This window comes from Delphinapterus leucas, chromosome 7, assembly GCF_059928025.1.
Source record: "Delphinapterus leucas isolate spDelLeu-1000000601 "Yukka" chromosome 7, BTC_Dleu_Yukka2, whole genome shotgun sequence".
Classification (NCBI taxonomy): domain Eukaryota; kingdom Metazoa; phylum Chordata; class Mammalia; order Artiodactyla; family Monodontidae; genus Delphinapterus; species Delphinapterus leucas.
The window spans coordinates 12960467-12980666 of NC_143135.1; the positions used below are offsets into that span (position 1 = coordinate 12960467).

At 44.1% G+C, this 20200-nt stretch overlaps 1 protein-coding gene and 1 non-coding gene across 20 annotated transcripts in view; one reads left to right on the forward strand and one right to left on the reverse strand.

Annotated features, from left to right (window-relative positions):
- The window catches only part of CELF1 (CUGBP Elav-like family member 1), a 71630-nt gene extending 51449 nt beyond the window's left edge, over window positions 1–20181 (forward strand). For 5 of the 19 annotated variants that reach the window (XM_089914835.1, XM_089914839.1, XM_089914833.1 and 2 more), the window contains 12 exons: window positions 842–942; window positions 1296–1344; window positions 3210–3344; window positions 3883–3962; window positions 4286–4447; window positions 6887–6962; window positions 8396–8524; window positions 9243–9356; window positions 10095–10280; window positions 13091–13234; window positions 13677–13843; window positions 17206–20181. In XM_089914835.1, the coding sequence (XP_089770961.1) occupies window positions 842–942; window positions 1296–1344; window positions 3210–3344; window positions 3883–3962; window positions 4286–4447; window positions 6887–6962; window positions 8396–8524; window positions 9243–9356; window positions 10095–10280; window positions 13091–13234; window positions 13677–13804 (1304 nt within the window). In that variant the 3' untranslated portion in view covers window positions 13805–13843; window positions 17206–20181. Of the gene's footprint in view, window positions 1–841; window positions 943–1295; window positions 1345–3209; window positions 3345–3882; window positions 3963–4285; window positions 4448–6886; window positions 6963–8395; window positions 8525–9242; window positions 9357–10094; window positions 10281–13090; window positions 13235–13676; window positions 13844–13931 lie in introns of all 19 variants that reach the window. The other 14 variants (XM_089914836.1, XM_089914826.1, XM_089914838.1 and 11 more) reach the window with 12 other exon arrangements.
- On the reverse strand, window positions 10986–11089 carry LOC115804150 (U6 spliceosomal RNA). Its single transcript, XR_004025002.1, has one exon. It is a non-coding gene; the product is annotated as a U6 spliceosomal RNA (small nuclear RNA).
- Window positions 20182–20200: the final 19 nt, after the last annotated feature.

Genomic DNA, 20200 nt, shown 5'->3' on the forward strand with positions numbered 1-20200 from the left:
CGCAAGCATGATTTTATGTTTGAAACCAGCTTAATAGCAGAGGACCTAGAAGCTGAAGAATTATTTTCTCTTTGTGGCATAGTTAACCAAAAATATAAAGTATTATAGTTTCTGAAAATGACTGTCAATATAATATGCAGTAATTTAAAATCTTAATTGCAGGGTGATTTTGAAAGAAATCTATACCATATCTTATGGGACTATGGACTATGGACAAGACATACTTGCCCCCTCCGATCCCCAGTAAAGATACAGAGCACAAAATCTCCAGATCTCCTCAGTCAAGTGCCATGTGCTGTTAGACATGTGATTATATTTGATGAAAACCAAGAGTCCAAAAAAAGATATTGAGGTCCTTGCTCTTAAGTCATTTTATAATTTAATAAATGATAATTATGTTTGAGGCATATGGTAGAAATTGGCTACAGTGTAAAGCTTGTTCTGAGAAAGAAAGATTTGTAGACTACAGGCTGCAGGAGTGCAAGTCCTCTGTCTGTCTGGTTTGTAGCTCAGTCTTCTTGCCCAGCACACTACCTGGTGCTGCAAGAAGGGCAGGTTGAATGGCATGGTGCTGTGGCCTTTCCCAACGAAGTTATAAGAGCAGTTAAAGAAGAATTTTAATAAAACCAGGAGACTATAGTGATGAAGAAAATGATAGAAAATTTTCCCTGCCCTCTGCTAGGTTTTCTCCATCTCCCTCCCTCCACCCCACCCCCACCCCAATTTTAATAAACCCAGCCCTCTCTTTTAATTTTCAATATATACCTGGAGGAGGGAGTGCTCTAGGAATTATCTGCTTTCGAAGGACTGGTTTGATTTCCTGAAGTGTTGTTTATTGCAGGGTGCTGTTTTGTTACATTTTACACCCGAAAAGCTGCATTAGAAGCTCAGAATGCTCTTCACAACATGAAGGTCCTCCCAGGGGTAAGAAAGCTCCTACTAGTAAGTGGAACTGTGGTGGTTTTGACATATGGAACATACTTATACATTTCAGGCACACACTAAAAACCATTTGGGGAAAAGGGTGACTGCCACAGGAATTGATGTAAAGGAGGACATAAAGGGAATGTTTCAAAGAAGATAGGCTGAAAGTAATTCTCTTTCAACCAAGAGAATTTTGACTTGTTGACTCACATTCTATTTTGATATTTTGTGGAGGGGAAATAATGAGGCAGGCGAGAGAGTTCAGAGACAACTCTTAAGGTCAGTTTTGGTATTTCCTGTAGAGTCTTCATTTATGTTTCTGAATTCCTTTGGTGTGTTCAATAGTAATATTCATGTGTTTTCCTTTTTAGATGCATCATCCTATACAGATGAAACCTGCCGACAGTGAGAAGAACAATGGTAAGCAAGTATATAAAGCCCTCCCCGTATAAGGTTTCTTCTTGTGTATTTGCTCTTCTCATGGCATTTGGATTTTATTGTGCTGTAATTAATCTTTTGAGATATAATTGACATGGTAGTTTCAGTTGTACAAAATAATGGTTCAGTATTTGTATATATTGCAAAATGACACTATAGTAAGTCTAGTTAACATCTGTCACCATAAATAGTTACAAAAAAATTTTTTTCTTGTGATGAGAACTTTTAAGATCTACTTTCTTAGCAACTTTTAAACATGCAGTACAGGGCTTCCCTGGTGGCGCAGTGGTTAAGAATCCGCCTGCTAATGCAGGGGACACGGGTTCGAGCCCTGGTCCGGGAAGATCCCACATGCCACAGTGCAGTGAAGCCCGTGTGCCACAACTACTGAGCCTGTACTCTAGAGCCCTCGAGCCACAACTACTAAAGCCCACGTACCTGGAGCCCGTGCTCCTCAACAAGAGAAGCCACCGCAATGAGAAGCCCGCGCACCACAATGAAGAGTAGCCCCCGCTCGCCGCAACTAGAGAAAGCCCACGCGCAGCAACGAAGACCCAACACAACCAAAAATAAATGAATAAATAAATAAGTTTATTTATTTTATTTTTTTTGCGGTACGTGGGCCTCAGCGCTGTGGCCTCTCCCGTTGCGGAGCACAGGCTCCCGACGCGCAGGCTCAGCGGCCATGGCTCACGGGCCCAGCCGCTCTGCGGCATGTGGGATCTTCCCGGACCGGGGCACGAACCCGTGTCCCCTGCATCAGCAGGCGGACTCTCAACCACTGCGCCACCAGGGAAGCCCCCACTGCTCATTTTTTAATCAAGTTGTTTTTCTTTCACTGTTGAGTTCTTCAAGTTCTTTATACATTTTAGATATTAACTCCTTATCAGACACATGATTTGCAAATACTTTCTCCTATTCAGTAGGTTGCCTTTTTTTGTTGTTGACGATTTTTTGGGGTTTTTTTGCTGTACACAAGGTTTTTAGTTTGATATAGCCCTACTTGTTTATTTTTTGCTTTTGTTGCCTTTGCTTTTGGTGTCAAATCCAAAAAAATCATCGCCAAGACCCATGCGAAGGAGCTTACCAAGGCTTATGGTTTCAGGTCTTGCATTCAGTTAATCCATTACTTACTCAGAATTAATGCATTTTGAGTTAATTTTTGTTTATGGTGCAAGGTAGTGAATCAGTGCTGTAAATAATCTGTCATCTAAATTGTCTGTCCTTTTCTTTAAAATAAGTATGGCAAATAAGTCAGATAGAGTTGACAGGGAAATATTACAAGAACATTTTAGAGTGAACTGGAATGCCTTTGATCAACGTAATTTCTTTTGAACTGAAGTGAAATGGGGAACTGAACAAATTAGGAAGGAAAACTTAGTCCTCAAGAGAATAACCAGAAAATGAAAGTGGACAGTTACATTCACTGAGATGTGTGTTCTGTTTCTCTTGTCATATCAATTAAGTATGAAACCTCGTCCTTCTTTGGTACAATAGTATTGGTAATGAGAGCAAACTTTGCTAAGTGCTAGGCAAGATGCTGAGTACTTGGCATTTAATACTTACAGCTACCTTTGAGGTAAACTCAGTTATCTCTATTAATCACATGAGGAAACAGGTACAGAATGGTTAAGTAACTTTCACAAGATCATGAAGCTACTATATTTCGTCTAAATGGTTCCAATTATAATCTTAAGATACCATTGATTGTAAGAGTAGGTGCTAAATTGTGGGGGAAAAAATGTGTATCTTAAAATCGGTGAAATCTGGTATAAAGGCACAGAGCTCTGTGCTGCACTACCTCTTGTAGTAGTAATGTTCAAGCCTTTTGTTTTTTACTGTCTTAGCAGTGGAAGACAGGAAGCTGTTTATTGGTATGATATCCAAGAAGTGCACTGAAAATGACATCCGAGTCATGTTCTCTTCATTCGGACAGATTGAAGAATGCCGGATATTGAGGGGACCTGATGGCCTGAGCCGAGGTGGGTACATTTTTAGCCTTTAAAAGTACTCATCTTAAATTTGGAGTCTCTTTTTAATTGGATCAGTGGAAACCAGTGATCTCTAGCCAACATGGCACTGTCATGATGGAGAGGGTTGGGTTTGGTGTTGTATATTTAGGTCCCGTCACAACAACTATCAGTGGATCCCAATTCCCTCAAGGAGTCTACATTCTGCACTTAAGTGTCATGTATTAAAATTCTCTGCTTCAGTCCTTGGAGAGGTTCTCCATGCCAAAACGGAAACACTTCTCTCACAAGAGAAGCTAGAGAATGTGATTCCTCCTTTATCCCTCAAGCACTTTTTCCCCTGTGTGCATCCCTGGTTTCTCATTAAAGCACGTATTACTCTGTCATAACATATCTGTATTCTCCACTGGATTATGAACCCCTGAAGGCAGGAACCATGTCTGTATTGCTAGCGTGGTACTTGGGGGCACACAGTAGGTGCTCAGTAAGTGTAAGTCAGATAAATAATTAAACAAATGAATGGATGAGTTATTGATTCTTCTCTTACCAGGTTGTGCGTTTGTGACCTTCACAACAAGAGCCATGGCACAGACAGCTATCAAGGCAATGCACCAAGCACAGACCATGGAGGTAGGGGCAGATGAATGAAAGGGGGAAGTTCCTTGGACTGAGAGCGGTAGGACAATTGACAGTCGAAGCCCAGTAGCATGTATAGCATTTGATTGCCCTAAAAGTTAAGAAGGCCAGACATCTTTAAATTAAAAACTGGTGCTTTCTTTAAAATTAGCATATTGGAACTAAACTGAATTATGTCTTGCCACTTGTGTCTATCAGGAAGAGAATCATTTGACAGTGAATGAAATTAGAATGCAGCCTGTGCGTCACTAGAAAGGAGGATTTTTCCCTTCACCCAGAATGAGGATTTTGACCCTTTGATTTTGGTGTTTTCATAGGGCTGCTCTTCCCCCATGGTGGTAAAATTTGCTGATACACAGAAGGACAAAGAGCAGAAGAGAATGGCCCAGCAGCTCCAGCAGCAGATGCAGCAGATCAGCGCAGCATCTGTGTGGGGAAACCTTGCTGGTCTAAATACTCTTGGACCCCAGTATTTAGCAGTGAGTCTTCGTGGTTTGCTTTCTGCAGGCTGTGCAAGCTCCCAGCTGTTTCTTCTGCTGCTGTCCCTAGCTAACATACATAATGGCAGTCACAACTTTTAGCATATCAAAATTTTACATAAAAATTCAGGCAATGAAATGTTCTTTGTCACGTTAGTCTTGTGTGCACGCACACTCTCTCTCTCTCATCGCACATCTTTGGTTATATCTTGAGCTTCTGCTCAAATTACAGTGAAATCCTAATTTTCTAATAAAAAAATTTAGGAACATCTCATATGTCCCTGCCCCCAAGAAAAAAAATTCCTGAGGAAATCTTAGCTACCAAATATTCTTTCTCCGTATCTCTTTCTAGTAGATTGTAGAGGGCATCCTTAAAATCCTTACTAAGTCTTCCCTGTAGAGTATGATAGTAAATGTTTCCGCTGACTGAGAGATCAAGAGATTAACGTGGACATTATTAAATGAGTATTACAGGTGTATATTTGAGTTCACTAAATAGTAAATAGGTTTCCTTTGATTTCTCTCTTGTTGTGTTTGAGTCATCGAATCCAGAAGACGGGCAGGCTCCAATTGGTTAGATTTATTAGATCTGCAATGTATATTACGGGGGATTATCACTGCTTTAACCCTTAAAAGAATTGCAGATAGCACAAGACACTTAAAACTGTCTCATCTTTGAATCAGAAAGAACAAGTCATCTGTGAAGTTACCAAGGAAGGAAAATAAATGGTGAAACTACTAGATTAGTATGGATAGTTAGAAATATACACATAGAAATATAGTCATTCACTCCTCATCCTTTAAAATATTATTTTATATGGATACAGAAGAAAGGCAATGTTTTCTGTCCCCCAGTACTAGGTTTTGGCTAATTTGATGCCCTCTGGTTTCCATGTTTTTAAAATGTTAGAAGAAATCCCAGTTTACCCTCACTAGTAATTCTGTAAAGTCAAAAAGTATAGATGGTTGTTATATTCCTACAAATTAAATTGTTTCTCGGTGCTAGAACATTGCTTGTAAGTTGAGAAAATTCAGAGAGATTTTAGGTCTTCTGCCAAAATGATAATGCCTTGAAAATTATCTCCATGATGTGCATTTGCTTTTGGAGAGTTTTGGAGCCTTCTTTTAGGGAAGACTCCCCATTTTGTTGTCATTGCCACATCTAGCAAGCACATGATGGTGTATGTTCAGAGCTGTGGTCTCTTCATTTCAGTTAGACACGATCCCTGCCCTAAGAGCTCTTCTCATTTAGGGAGGAAGTGAAGTGCCAAGTACAGTATGCACAGTCCACCAGTTGGGACTGAGCTCGTTGCCCAAAGTATTTAAGAAGACAGAAGTGAAGACATGTGAGTGCTAATGGACTGTGAAAGTGATAGTACATCATCATTAATTATGAGGTACTGGAATATGTGGACTTAGAACTAGAGCAAGTAGTTCTTAATCTTTGAGGTAGCAGACCCCTTTCAGAAGCTGGTAAATATTCTGTGTATGGACACTTTATCATTCTGCCTCTGGAGGTTTGTGGACTTGCTGAAACACTTGTGGAATAGAGAGATTCCTGATGACAGAGGAACCAGGTCAGATGTTTATGGGAATGAATAACAGATTGAATAAAGAATCCAGAAACCAGAATACCATCTGCTCATAAGGAACAGTGATTGGGTTTGGATGGAACAAAAGGTTTCAGCAGGTTGGTTAGATGAGGGTTGCAGTTTCCTAAGGTACAGAGTAAGGTCATGGAGGTCATAAGCTCATGGACAGGTCCTCTTGTTTTATTTGTTATGGAACAACCATTGAAAGAGAATGTACGCTGAACGGATATGGACTGATCCAGCAATCACTTGGTCATCTGCAACAGTGAGATGCATGGGGCTAGATGAATGTGTAGCATTCTAGTTATGACAAGATTGATCTAGTCACAGGTTCATTGTGGCCGGTAAAGGATGACTCCAAGAAATACTCTGAAATGGTCAGGTTTGGTATTTTAAATAGTTGCGTGAAGCAGAAATTAGGTCTCCAGGTGGGAACAAGTTACAAAATAAGATGTGTGGACCTAACAAAGGAGAATTTGGGAGAGGAACTAGAAATGGCGGTCACTAATATGCAGACACTCCTCTAAGTGGACTACATGGCTGCTTGAGTTGAGTTTAGTTCTCTCCTCTACCTCTGCCCTCTGCTGTGCTGCGTTCTGTTGCCAGGGACTCGAGCTTGGCTTTGTACTCAACAAACACAACTGTCTTCTGGGCCAGGGCTTTAGCTGTGTTGTGTTGTCCTGTGCTGTCATAAGCCTTATGTTTTTGTCGTGTTGGCTTGGGTTCTTGTCTTCAACTTCCTTCTCTGGGGGCCTCTGCACTCTCGCTTTGCTGTGCTGTAGAGTTACCCCAGATGCAGAACCAGCCCTCACTCTCACTCTTGTTCTGTTTTTGGTGTAATGTCTAGCTTTATTTGCAGCTCCTTCAGCAGACTGCCTCCTCTGGGAACCTCAACACCCTGAGCAGCCTCCACCCAATGGGAGGTAAGTGTTTCACTGCTATGGAGGAGCAGCAGCAGCCAAGCCAGCAGACCCGGCTGACAACAGTCTGAGGGTTTTATACCGTTTGTGAAGAAAAAAATTTTTTTCCCACTCATTACATAAACCTGACATAAGATGAACCTCCTAGGATTCAACTCCCTTGTCTGTAGAAGGTGGCTCTTTTAGCTGTTGATACCATACTGCTCTGCAGTTGTCTGCTGCTCCCTACCCCCTAAGTCTCTATTGAGGAGGAAGATGGAAAAGAGCTGCTAGCGTCTGCAGACTATCTGCAGCTACTTTGATACGGAGAAAATTGCAGGAATTCTTTATTTCCACAATAAAGGGCCTTTTTCAGTGACTCTGAGGAAAAGTCTAAGATGGCTTCTATGTGCATGGCTTTCCGTGAAGCTGCTAGAACCCAGGCAGTTACTGTCTTACACATGTTATTTCTTAGGTGAATTACCTTTTTTGGTGTTAACATGCATAGAAAACGTAATTACCAAATACCTGAGTTTATAACAAAAGGAGGCTCCACAGACAAACCCTGAGGCAGGGGCTGTCAGGAAAGTTAAGGAAGCAGGGAGGGGACCATTCCAGAGCTGCCTGCCTCTGCCCTGTTGCAGCGAGATAGGGCTAGGCAGGTGCCTCTGAGGAAGGGATGATCTTAGGAAAACTGCAGTGGTTCATTTTTGTCCCAGGGACTTAAAGTTTGCTGTGTTTTCAAAAAGTTGCTAGATTGTAAATCTGTGTTGTAGCCTTTTTATTCTCATTAATTCTCCACCCTCACCCATCTGCCTTTCCATTATCTAGTAAAAAGTTTGCCACACATTGTCAGTGCAGTTCAGATTTCTTGCTCTGCTTATACCTGTGTTGCCTAGGTTCTACTTGGAAGTCTTTTCCTCAGTGTTTTTTCTTTCTTCTTTTTCTGATAATTAATCTACTATTCAGGTGGTGGTTTTTTCTTTGTTCTCTCTACTATTGCTGTTTTCACGTGTATCCCCCTGTCATCTCCTCCATTGCCTTCTAGATCTCTACTACATTTTCTGTGTTTTCACCTCCATTGCAGAGAACAGATCCCCTGTAAAGTGTGAGTGAGGGGTTCAGATGCAGACTCGTTCTCTTCCACAGGGTTTGGCATTGCTCTCTTAGATACCGGGCTCCATGGTAGAACACAGAATCCACCCCTCTTTTCTGGTTTCCTAATTGCCCATCCATTTGGGCTGGCATGCTATTGGATTAGACATCTATTATCTGAGGAAATGTTCAGTTTCTGAATGAGTTGAGTGAGACCTGAATCTTTTGGAGCTCTGTAGTATTGCCTGTATCTAGAACAGTTCCTCTTTGGGACCAGCCTTCTGCCAGTGTGCACGGTCATTGCTGGAGTGGATATGAGGCACCCGTACCTGTTGGCTGATCTCTTGCTTTGGATGTTGCAGGGTTAAATGCAATGCAGTTACAGAATTTGGCTGCCCTGGCTGCTGCAGCTAGTGCAGCTCAGAACACACCAAGTGGTACCAATGCTCTCACTACATCCAGCAGTCCCCTCAGCGTACTCACCAGTTCAGGTAAGCATGTATAATAGGGGCCACTGTGCCCTTGTGTGCCTTGGGCAGAATCCCAAGAGAGGAGTATGTCATTCTGGAGAGTAGTTAACACCCATTTCCAAAGGGGTCAGATCATGAACAGTAAATTTTCAAATGTCATTCTTTTTTTAAATTTATTTATTTATTTTTGGCTGTGTTGGGTCTTTGTTGCTGCACTCCAGCTTTCTCTAGTTGCGGTGAGCGGGGGCTACTCTTCATTGCGGTGCACAGGCCTCTCATTAAGGTGGCTTCTCTTGTTGTGGAGCACGGGCTCCAGGTGCACAGGCTTCAGTAGTTGTGGCACACGGGCTCAGTAGTTGTGGCTCGTGGGCTCTAGAGCACAGGCTCAGTAGTTGTGGCTCACGGGCTTAGTTGCTCCACGGCATGTGGGATCTTCCCAGACCAGGGCTCAAACCCATGCCCCCTGAATTGACAGGTGGATTCTTAACCACTGCACCACTAGGGAAGCCCTCAAATGTCATCTTCTGACTTGAGAGAACTCTCATAGTTTTTAGTTGGTTGTAATCATCACTTGCCTCTATGTCCTGCAGGGACAGTTATCAAAATCAATAGCGGGGGGGTCAGTAACTGAAAAACCTCTTTATAAAGGGGATACTTGAGTAACATAACTTGTGCTTTGGTTCCTGTTGACCTGAGAAGGTAAGTATTGGTCTGAGTTTAACTCATGGATGTCTGACAGCAGGGTCCTCACCCAGCTCCAGCAGCAGCAGCTCTGTCAATCCCATCGCCTCCCTTGGAGCCCTACAGACACTAGCTGGAGCAACAGCAGGCCTCAACGTCAGCTCTTTGGCAGGTGAGGGCCAGTCCCTGAATGTCATCGAGCCATTCTTTGTGCAGATAGCGCATTTTAAACAACTCTGGTAGGGGTGCCGTTAGAATGAATGATTGGGGTGGCCCAGTGAAGTTAGAAATGATCATGGGAGTTTGAGTCAGACCTGAGTTAAATCCCATCTCTGCCCCTTAACTACCTGTAACTTAAGACCACCTTTCTAAGATCATTTTCTCATCTATGAAGTGGGAGTAGAATACTTTGAGGGTTATTAAGTTAAATGAGAACATAGGTAAAGTGCTGAGCACATTACTTAGTACTGTGTCTGGCAACTAGTACATGCTCAATAAATGTTAGCAGCTATTTTGATGATAGGATTTGCCCACATCTTGTCATAGACTGTATGTATCCCTTTTAGTCCCCAGTCCTGGGACTCTTATTTTACCACATTCCAGCTCTTTGTGAGAAAATGGCAGCAAAGCCAAAGAAAAAAATGGGGCAAGCCGTATAAGTGGTATCACTTCTCGCACAGGTTGGAAGAAGATAATGGGGAGAGCCGCGCCTGGGTGTGGCATTTTTAAATGTCCCCATTAGCCACAAGGCCTGGTGAGTGTCCTAAAATCTGACCAGTCAGAGGAATATTCCTCCTCAGGGAGAAGCTAAGGAGATGAAAGGGCGTACTTTGGAGTTTGTCTTTGGCATCGCTTGAGCCTTTCCAATCTGTTAATCCTGCTCTTCCCCCCACCCTCACCCCCAACCAAGGGATGGCTGCTTTAAATGGTGGGCTGGGCAGCAGTGGCCTTTCTAATGGCACTGGGAGCACCATGGAGGCCCTCACGCAGGCCTACTCGGGGATCCAGCAATATGCTGCAGCGGCGCTCCCCACTCTGTACAACCAGAACTTGTTGACACAGCAGAGTATTGGTGCTGCTGGAAGCCAGAAGGAAGGTGAGTGCCAAGGGAAACTGAAGTCAGGGACAGGGGTGGGTGCTCCATCTGACCAGCACTGAAAAGCAAGGCAAAGCCCCGGAGAGCCATGTAGGTGGTCAGGCCAACACTTCTCTCTTTTTTTTTAAACACTTTTCTTTGGCAGTGTCAAGGGTAGACTGAGAAACTGTGATCTGCTTTCTGGATGTGGCTCAGGTCAGAACCTCTGTGTTCTCTCCTGAGATGGGGCTGCAGTTTTTAGATGAAGAAACATATTGGCTTTATTGTGTCTGACACCATTTGGCAGTCTGCAGTCTGTTTTTTTGTTTGTTTTTGTTTTTTACTGGGATATAGTTGCTTTACAATGCTGTGCTAGCTCCTGCTGCACAGCAAAGTGAACCAGCCATATGTAAACACATATCCCCTCCCTTGTGGATTTCCCTCCCATCCAGGTCACCACAGAGCACCAAGTAGAGTTCCCTGTGCTGTACAGCAGGTCCTCACTAGTTATCTTGTTTCATACCAAGCAGCGTACATATGTCAATCCGAATCTCCCATTTCATGCCACACCCCCGCCCCACCCCTCCCCACCGTGTCCTCACATTTGTTCTCTACATTTTGTCTCTATTTCTGCTTTGCAAATAGGTTCATCTGTACCATTTTTCTAGATTCCACATATATGTGTTGATACACGATATTTGTTTTTCTCTTTTCGGCTTACTTCACAAAAATATGGAACACTTCATGAATTTGCGTCCCATCCTTGCCCAGGGGGCACGCTAATCTTCTCTATCATTCCAGTTTTAGTATATGTATTGCCGAAGCAGCACTGGCAGTCTGTTTTTGTTAGGAAGTCTTCTCTGTGGATTATAAATCTGTCAGAGGTTATCTTCTGTCTAGGTGTCCCTTATAGCTCTGTCGTTTGGCATTTTCCTCACTTTCTGATCTATGCTTTTCCTAATTGAGGACAAACTGAAGGGTGATGAGACAGGAAGAGTTATGGCCCAGGGGTTGATGGAGTGGGAAGTATGTGCTTTGACATAAATGGTATTAATTCAGGAGAGGCTTTTTAAGCAGAAAGAGGCCTGAAAGTGGTTTGTATGAATAGAAGGTGCTGCCAACATCTCTGTGCTCATATATGACTGGGTTTTCTTAACCAGGAGCTGGCAAGATTTAAGCACTAATGTAGGAAATAGACAAGTATCCTCTCTTGCTTTAGCAGCAAGGAGCCTTGGTGCAGTGCATCCTTACCAGCTCTGAATTGGACATTTATGTGCCCTAGGATGTGGTAGTGGGGGAACTGATGGAACTCTGGAGATAGACAGTAAACAGAAGCATGAGGTGTTCCAAATGGTGCTCTGAAGAATGATGAGCAGGAATGAGGAATAGAGAGTGCCAGAAAGATAGCATTTTATAGAGAGAAGGAGGTCTCTCTAAGTTGATGTTTAAGTAAAGACCTGAAGGAAGGAAGGAAGCCATGCATATATCTAGAGGAAGAAGAGTAATGGGGCAGAGGAACAGCAAGTGCAGAGACCCTGAGGCAGCAGTGTTCTGTATGTGTTTGACAACAGCAGGGAGGCCAGGGTGGCTGGAGACTGGCTGGACTGCGATTGTAATAAAACTCTGTTTTGAAGATGTGCTACATATATACAGTGGGATATTACTCAGCCATAAAAAATGAAATAATGCCATTTGTAGCAACATGGATGGACCTAGAGATTATCATACTAAGTGAAGTAAGTGAGGCAGAGAAAGACAAGTATCATATGATATCACTTATATGTGGAATCTAAAAAAATGGTACAAATGAACTTATTTACAAAACAGAAAGAGTCATAGATGTAGAAAACAAACTTTATGGTTACCGGGGGAAAGGGGGTGGGGAGGGATAATTTGGGAGATTGTGATTGACATATACATACTATATATAAAATTGATAACTAATAAGGACCTACTGTACAGCACAGGGAACTCTACTCAGTACTCTGTAATGACCTAATGGGAAAAGAATCTAAAAAAGAGCAGATATATGTGTGTGTATATATATATAACTGATTCACTTTGCTGTACAGCAGAAACTAACACAACATTGTAAATCAACTATACTCCAATAAAAATTTTTTTAAAAAAACACCTCTTCTTTGGCCAGGAAATCACTGAGTGTAAATGGTTGAAGAGGAAAGCATATTCTAGTTTTGAGCTTAGTTGTTTATCATAGGCACATTTTAAAAATATGTTTTTACTGAGGCACAATTTACATATGGTAAAATTCACCCTTTTGGGAATATAGCTCTGTGAGCTCTGACGAACACACGTAGTCACGTGACTGCTGCCACAGATGTAGAACATTTCTGTCACCCCTAGAAACTCCCTCATGTCTCTTTATAGTAGGTCCCTGCCCCACCTGCCTCTGGCAGTTACCAATCTCTTTGCTGTCCCTATTGTTTCTAGGCACAATTTTGAAACCTGTTTTATTTATAATCTCTACCTCCTTTTCTGTTGTTCCTCTACAACCCTGTAGTCTCTGGTTTTATTGCACCACACACAAATCTGCCTACTTACTGTCCCAGCACACCATCCTCCCACAAGGTCGAATTCTGACCTTTGTCAATGAGACAGAGATTGAGAATGGTGAACGGGAAAGAGGGCAGGAACCTGTTTCAGCGATCACCCTTCAGCCCCCTGCCTTGCATTTAGAGAATCTGTTTAGTTCTCCGGGTGAATTTCTGTTGGTTGGGATGCTGCGAGTTCTGACACAGGTGGAAATGAGAGTCGGTGCAGGGGATGAGTGTGCTTGCCACTGACCTGTTCAATCAATGGGGATTTTGAAGGTCCAGAAGGAGCCAATCTGTTCATCTACCACCTGCCCCAGGAGTTTGGAGACCAGGACCTGCTGCAGATGTTCATGCCCTTTGGGAATGTCGTGTCTGCCAAGGTTTTCATAGACAAGCAGACAAACCTGAGCAAGTGCTTTGGTACGTTGGTGTTTCTTCTGGTGTCGGGAGAGCTAAGCACGTTCACCAGTTAGAAAGGGGGAGAAGGGGCTGATAGCAGGAGAGCTGCGTTTGAGTTTGTAGTTTAACTTAGCCTCTGGCAGGTTACATTGCCTCGTTTTGAGCCTCAGTGTTTTCATTTCTGTAGTGGGAATGATGATTTGTACCCACACTGTCACTCCAGAGGTAAAAATAATGTATGGAAAATGGCTTGGCCAAAAAACCTTTAAGGTACTGTGTAGATGTCAACTGCTGCTGTTAGGAACCTGATTTATTTCATGTGATATAATTTCAAGAATTCTTGTTCCTGCTGAGAAAAATTGGGATTTGAGACTAAGCTCATAAGGTATCTCTTGCATAAGGAAGATTGAGAATCTTCCTGCCTCGTTATGCCCCTCACCTAGGTTTCTGCTTGGACACACAGGTTTTGTAAGTTACGACAATCCTGTTTCGGCTCAAGCTGCCATCCAGTCCATGAACGGCTTTCAGATTGGCATGAAGCGGCTTAAAGTGCAGCTCAAACGTTCGAAGAATGACAGCAAGCCCTACTGAGCGTGCTCCCCTCTGAGACTGGAGTGAGAGGGTCTTCTGGTAAGTGGGGGAGGAGCACCCTTAATGATTCGAAGCCCTAAGGCTGTGTGTTGACAGCCCTGGACCCTGATCCCTGCCACTCTCGCAGGCACAGCTTGCCCTGAAGACTCGGCTACTGCCTTCTGTGGGAATTTCGCTTCGTACAGAGGACAAGTTTGTGCTTTGGTTTCCAGTGTTTTACTTTGGAGTTTAGGTGCCATATCCTGAGTTTTTTTTTCTTTATTTAAAAGTTTGCTGTGTTTGTAACCAGTGTGTTGAGAAGGACCAACATCAAACTGCCCTGGGGGAGGAGGGGGAATGGAGAAACATTAAAAAAGAAGATCAGAATTTGCCCCAAACTACCCGAAGAGAGAGGACTGAGTGAAACAAAAAATTGACCCCCAGAATCTTCCTGAGCACGAGAGTGGGTGAAATGAGAACTGACATCCAAGAGCTTTTGGGGGGTGGAGGAGGTGGGGGTGGAGGAGGTGGGGGTGGCTTTGGAGAGTGAGAGTGACTTGACACCCAGCAGCCCTGGGAGCTGGAGGCTAAAACTCCTCCATAGCTGCCTTCTGTGGAAATACTGAGTTCTTGCCACCTATTTTTTAGATTCTTGTCTGGGATTTCTGCCCTTCTTTCCTAAGAAGGGGCTAACAAGTCTCTGGAAATAAAGCACCTGTTAAATTAGCCTGACATATGCAAAAAGCAGGGATATATCACCCATTACCAGCTTTCCCAGCCAGCCGTTGGTGTTGGATTGGCCCTGCCCTCCTGGCTGGTGGCTGTTAGGAAGCAGCAGCCGGTCAAAGAGATCGTTTTTAGTTTATTTCAACACCAAACTATTAGACCGTGGCCATTTCTACCAGGTCCGTTTAAAGAAGGCCTCTGGGGAAGACACTGTCTGGTCTCTTCTTTATAGTTGACCACAGCGAGGAATGTCTCTTCCATCCCCAGCCACAGGTTTCTCACGAGGGTAGATCCAAGAAGGGCTTACAGCATCTAGTTGAAGGGAGCACCTCTCCTGAGCAGAGTGATCAAAAGCCATCAAGCTGGGGGAGGAGGAGCCTGCTTCTTGGTGTACCTGAATCATAAGGTCCCTTTAAGCCAGTGCTGCGTTTGCCAGTGGCCAGCACTCAGTACTTAAAAGGATTAAGAAATCCATGTTTGCCTCCTTGGTTGAGATGTCCCAGATGTAGTGTCAAAACGGAGGCAGGCCCCTCTTCTGCCCGCTCCAGCCCCATCTTCTGCTCTTGGCGACAGAGGAGACAACAGGACGTTTACAACCTCCATATGGATTTAGTGTTCATTTACCTCAGCATCACCGTGTTCGTTTTTGTCCTCGTGCTTACAGTTAGCTCCCTGCTGCCTCCCACAGGTCTCACTGCAGCCCTTGCCTGTGACCCACACAGCCTCTGGGCTCTGCCTCTGCTCCCAGAAATGCTGCAGGGGTGGAGAACCAGAAAGGACACGCTGTTGGGAATGTGTACCTGGGCAGAGGTGGCCCTGTTAATATACGATCTTTAGCCAAGGCCAGGGGCTGGGTCCCTGGGATCTTAAACCTCACAAACATCAGTCCTGACCCCTAGCAGCAGAGGTGAGATTAGAGGGGTTGGTTTGCTATTAAGTCAGATGGGGGCTCTCTCCTTGTCATGCTGTCCATTTGGGCCACAGACAAGGATTGACTGTCTTGCTGTTGTGCAGGTAGTTGGCGGTGTTGGATTATCCCATTGAAGCTGGGACAGCTGTTCCCTTCTCATAGTGATAACTTGGGTCTGTTGTCCTCTAAGAAACATGAAACGTACTTCTTAAGCTGAACCACGTAAACTTGAATTCCACGCACTGGGAGAAATGTGTCCTGTGTTTCAAGGATAAAACTGTTCCAAAGGCTTCCAGGGTCATGATGGGATTTTTTAAATAAATGCAAAAAATAAAAATAAAAAAGAAAAAAGACAACAAAAAAAGAAAAAAATGCTAGGTTGGGGAGGCGCTGTTCTGAATCCCAACCAGCTGGAACCAAGAATGTCGTTTCTATTTTTATAGAAGTTTTATACAGCTCCGGGGTGGAGAATATTTATTACCTAAATTATATCTCTGGAAAAGGCCAGGATTTTGTAGAATCCAGAATGTGATTGTTGTACACACAGGGTGCTGTGTATGATTGAAACTACTGACTTTCTGTGGCCGTTTGCAGCCCAGCTAATCTGCCAGAGGGGGAAGGAGTTAATGCTGTGAATTGGCGGAGGAGAGAGCTGTGCTCCCCAGGGTGCTGCCGGTGCTGTGATCGCTAGCCTGTTCTGTCTTCCTCCTTGGCCACTGTGGGGTTTTCCAAAGCCCAGAACTCCACTCTTCTTCCCACTTTCTTCCCTTTCTCTCCCTCCTCCCCCAGTTCACTATTATTTGTACACGGATTTGCCCTGGGCTCCGGGACCTTATGAAACCCCTTCCCTATTGACATGAAAGGCAAAGGTGTGATCAGCCCACTTTGATACCACACTCTGAGGTTTCATACCTGCTCGTGGGTTCTTGTTTCTAAAAGAAACGTGCACCTCAGCAGGGCCCTGGGCTGCCACAGCGGCCAGCTGGTGAGCCCAGGCACTTCCCTCTGTTCTCTTGTCCCCCGCCCAGCAAATTCCCACAGCAGTGCTGCCCTTGAGCACAGTTCTCTCCCTAGGCCAAAGATGGTTTTGTGAAGAAGCTGCTTCCCTACAAGTCTCATGGTGTGAAAGCGTCAGCTTGGAGAGTGGAGACTCGCAGTCAAGTCTTAAGCAGCCCTTTTCTGTTGTGTGGGGGTCTCATGTGTATAAGTGTGTTTTCTGCTGTAGTTCTGTTTCTTACTTGGGTTTCATCATGAAAGTGATTTGCCTTGAATGCAGCCAGACACTGTCTCCTGGGTCCAACATGAGTGGCCAGGGCCTGCGTGGAAGCTAACAGCTTGGATTTCCGGGAACAAAGGGCCATCTGCATAGGATTGAGGAGAAATCCTGGCCCTCTTCCCTAAAGAATTCTCCCCACCCCAGCCTGCAGCTTTGACTTTCTCCCTGAGTCTTGACCAGGAGTTGAGGGAGAGGCTGAGGCTCTGCTCCACCAGAGAGACCTTTTTGGATGTGTTTGGGCACTTCTGGGGAAATCCAAGCCTTAGGTTCCCTCTGTCTCTGGCAGTTGGATGTTTTCTTGGTGTCCTCCATGTCCTTTTTTGACTTTTCCCTGTGTCCATTGTTAGCATGTGCAAAAGTTCCCTGTCATTGCCCAGCCCCTGCCCCGCCCGCCTCCTCATTTCAGGGCTGTACAACAGTGAGTGTTCCTGTTCTCTCTCTCTTCGTTTGGATGTATTGCTCTGTGTAACTCAGTGGGTCTCCCTCTTTCTGGTTTGTTTTTTTTTCTAGATTCCTGCCGTTTGTTCATCGTTGTGCCTAAAGCATGTCGATGTGGCGTCAAGTACATCGTCCAAATCCCTGTCTCTTCAGCTTCTCTGATGCTTGAACTCTCACCTTTGACCTTGTGTTGACCTTTGATGCTGACGTGTATTTTTATTATGTTTGTTTCTTTCTTTGTTTTTTCTTTTTTCTTTCCTTTTTTTTTTTCTTTTGTGCTGCCAAATTGGTTTTGCTAGAACGACTGCTGAAGGGGAAATATTTAAACTTGCATTTGAATATAAAAAAATCTATTTTTCTAGAACTTCATAAGATAACCACTTGATTTTGTGATTCCAATTCTTTGTAATTGTCTTCAGAGCAGCCCTACTAGCACATACCGCGTGGTGTTTGTATTTCTGTGAACACACAGCCAGTCTGTTTCTAGGCTTTGTTTCTCTGTGTGCTTAGTTTTAAAGACAACTTTGAAGTAAACAATGAAATAAAAGATGTCACTAAAACCTTTGAGGCTCCTGAGCACATTTTGCTGATATAGTTTGTGGGGCTTGAGGAGACCGCATGTGTTCCTATTTTTGTTTTTCTGAGTTCTCAACTGCAGAAAACACCTGAACCCTTTTTCGTTTTTGACCACTGGCTGCAGTTTGGGCCGCAGCCAGCCCTTTTTCTTGTGTGGTTCTTCCCTGGAGCAACCCTGCCGGGAGTCTGCAGAGCCCTCTGGCCCCTTCCCCCTCAGCCCTGCTGTGCCCACCTCCATGCTTCTTCCCACAGTCTCCACAGCAAAATGTGATGCTTTGATTTTTTTGTTTTTGTATTGTTTTTGTGTTGAATTTTTTCCTTTCCTACTAAGATTATGCCCAGAAAAAAACAAGTTTTGCATGTTTCCTGCTGTTTCTTCACACCTTCGTATATATCACCTTCACCTCTCTGTTTTCTATAGTTTGTGCAGAAACTGACCGATTTAAAAGGGTTTCAAAGAAGCTGTTTTAAATTGATGTGGGGTTAATTTTTTTTTTCCAAGATTGTATTATTTTTATTTTGAAGTGGCAACTTTCTCCTCTATTGCCCTTAGAGCGTTTGCCTGTGCACTTAGACTGTCACCTCATATGGCCTCCGGGTCTCGGCGGGGCCTTCAGGAGGCCGGTTGCTCTGCTCAGAGGTGGGTGGGAAGGGGGTCCAGAGAGGCACAGGGGCAGAGGTAGAACTCAGAAGGCGGCTGTGGGTGGGCGAGAGGCTAGTGAGCACCCTCAGCGCCGAAGAAGGAGTGCGCTCTTAGCCACTCGCAGGAGGCCGTCTGCGCCTGAAGTGGCAGTACATCTGCAGCGCTTCTCCTAGGTGACAAGCACAATACTACAGTCTTCACACTGTTTACAGCCCTGGGCACCAGCCACCCCACACTGGCTCCTCACTGCAGCTCGGCTCTTGTTCAGCTAGTGGGGTGGGGGTTAGGGCGGGTTTGGTTTTGTTTTTGTTTTTGTTTTGTTTTGTTTTGTTTTAATTGGGTGAAGAGCCAAATAGCTACTGTCCCTGGGTGCCAGGCAAGCCAGTTCCTTGGTTCCCCGAGGGGAACTTGCCCTCCTCTCTTGTGGCACCATCCAGCCTCAGGGTCTTAGGGACTTGAGTAAGAATGTGAAGGGCAGAGGGAGAGGTCAGAGGAGATGCGAGGTCACATGATGGATCTGTGGAGGTAAGAGGTTGCAGAGGGAGGAGTTTGGGATAGATCCCACCCAGGCCTAAGCTGCTGGTGGGTGAGAGAGCTGCGAAGTAGGATTTCCAGGGAAGGATGGAGAGGGGTAGCCAAGGGACTGGGGGGAGGGGGGTGGGAAGGTAGAAGCACTGTTAGCATCATCCATGCTGGAGTTGATAAAGGAAGGGATCTCGGCAGAGTTTCTGCTCTGGGACCTGTCAGGTTGCCTAGTATTAATTATGCTTGAAGCCACTCTTACTAGAAGGAAAGGGCGGCCAGGTGGAGACCCAGTGTATGGTAGGCTGCTTAATTTCTTCGAAGGGGTGATTGGATGGAAAGAGGCCAGGAACCTCAGCCTGAGCGAGACTGCCGTGCACCCCACAGTCTGACTGCACAGAGCTGCCTCTCTTGGCAGAAGGCGCTGAGGCTCCCCTTCCTGTGTATTCAGAACCCATGTTTGCCAATATATTTTGCTTTCAATTCCAAGAGGAGCTCTGGGAAAACCTGTGGATAAAACCAAATGCCAAACGTTGGATGTTGTTTCCTTTTCCTTTTCTCTCTCTGTTTTAATTGTTCTGTGGTGGTTTTAATGGATTTGAGACCCTGGAGCGGCAGCTGCCTTTCTGATTTCCAGCTGCTTTTTGTGAATAATTTAAAAAGAAAAAAAAAAAAAGAAACTTTACATTTTGGAGACAAACCTGTGTGAGTTTTTTATTGGTACAAACGTTGTATTTAACACTAGGGGTTTTGTACAGTTTTTTGCCTTTTCTACTAGAAAACAATGTAAAGTGATTTCACAATGTGAAGAGAAAAAAATTGCCACTATGACCAAACGCACAGTCTGTTCTGCAGCAACAATGGGATTCAATCAACTCAAAGTCGTGATTCAGCCGTAGAAATGCTTTTTCTTTACCTTGTTTGAGCTTTTCCTTTCTTTCCTGTTTTGATTTGCAAAAGAAAATGTCTTTTTTGTGTGAACTTGTGTTGTACTATGTAGAAAATTATGAATTTTACTTTAATGGTTTTAAAAAAAAAGGCAAGAAGAGCCCTTGTCGCTTTTCTGACCTGATCACAGAGTTTGTGTAGTGGATTAAAAAAGAAAAAAAATTGTTACCAGTTTCGAGCAAGGGAGTATGTGTCTAAAAGGAATCTCCTTCCTTTTCTGTGTGTTTTTCCTTTTGTCCCAATGGGGAACCTAAATCTGTTTTAATTGCACAGACACACGGACAAAAAGTCATTTTGTATCTGCCAAGTGTGGTACCTTCCTTTGTTTATTTGCTATTAAACTGTTTGAGAAGAACTGACGTTGTCTTCAGAGTTACT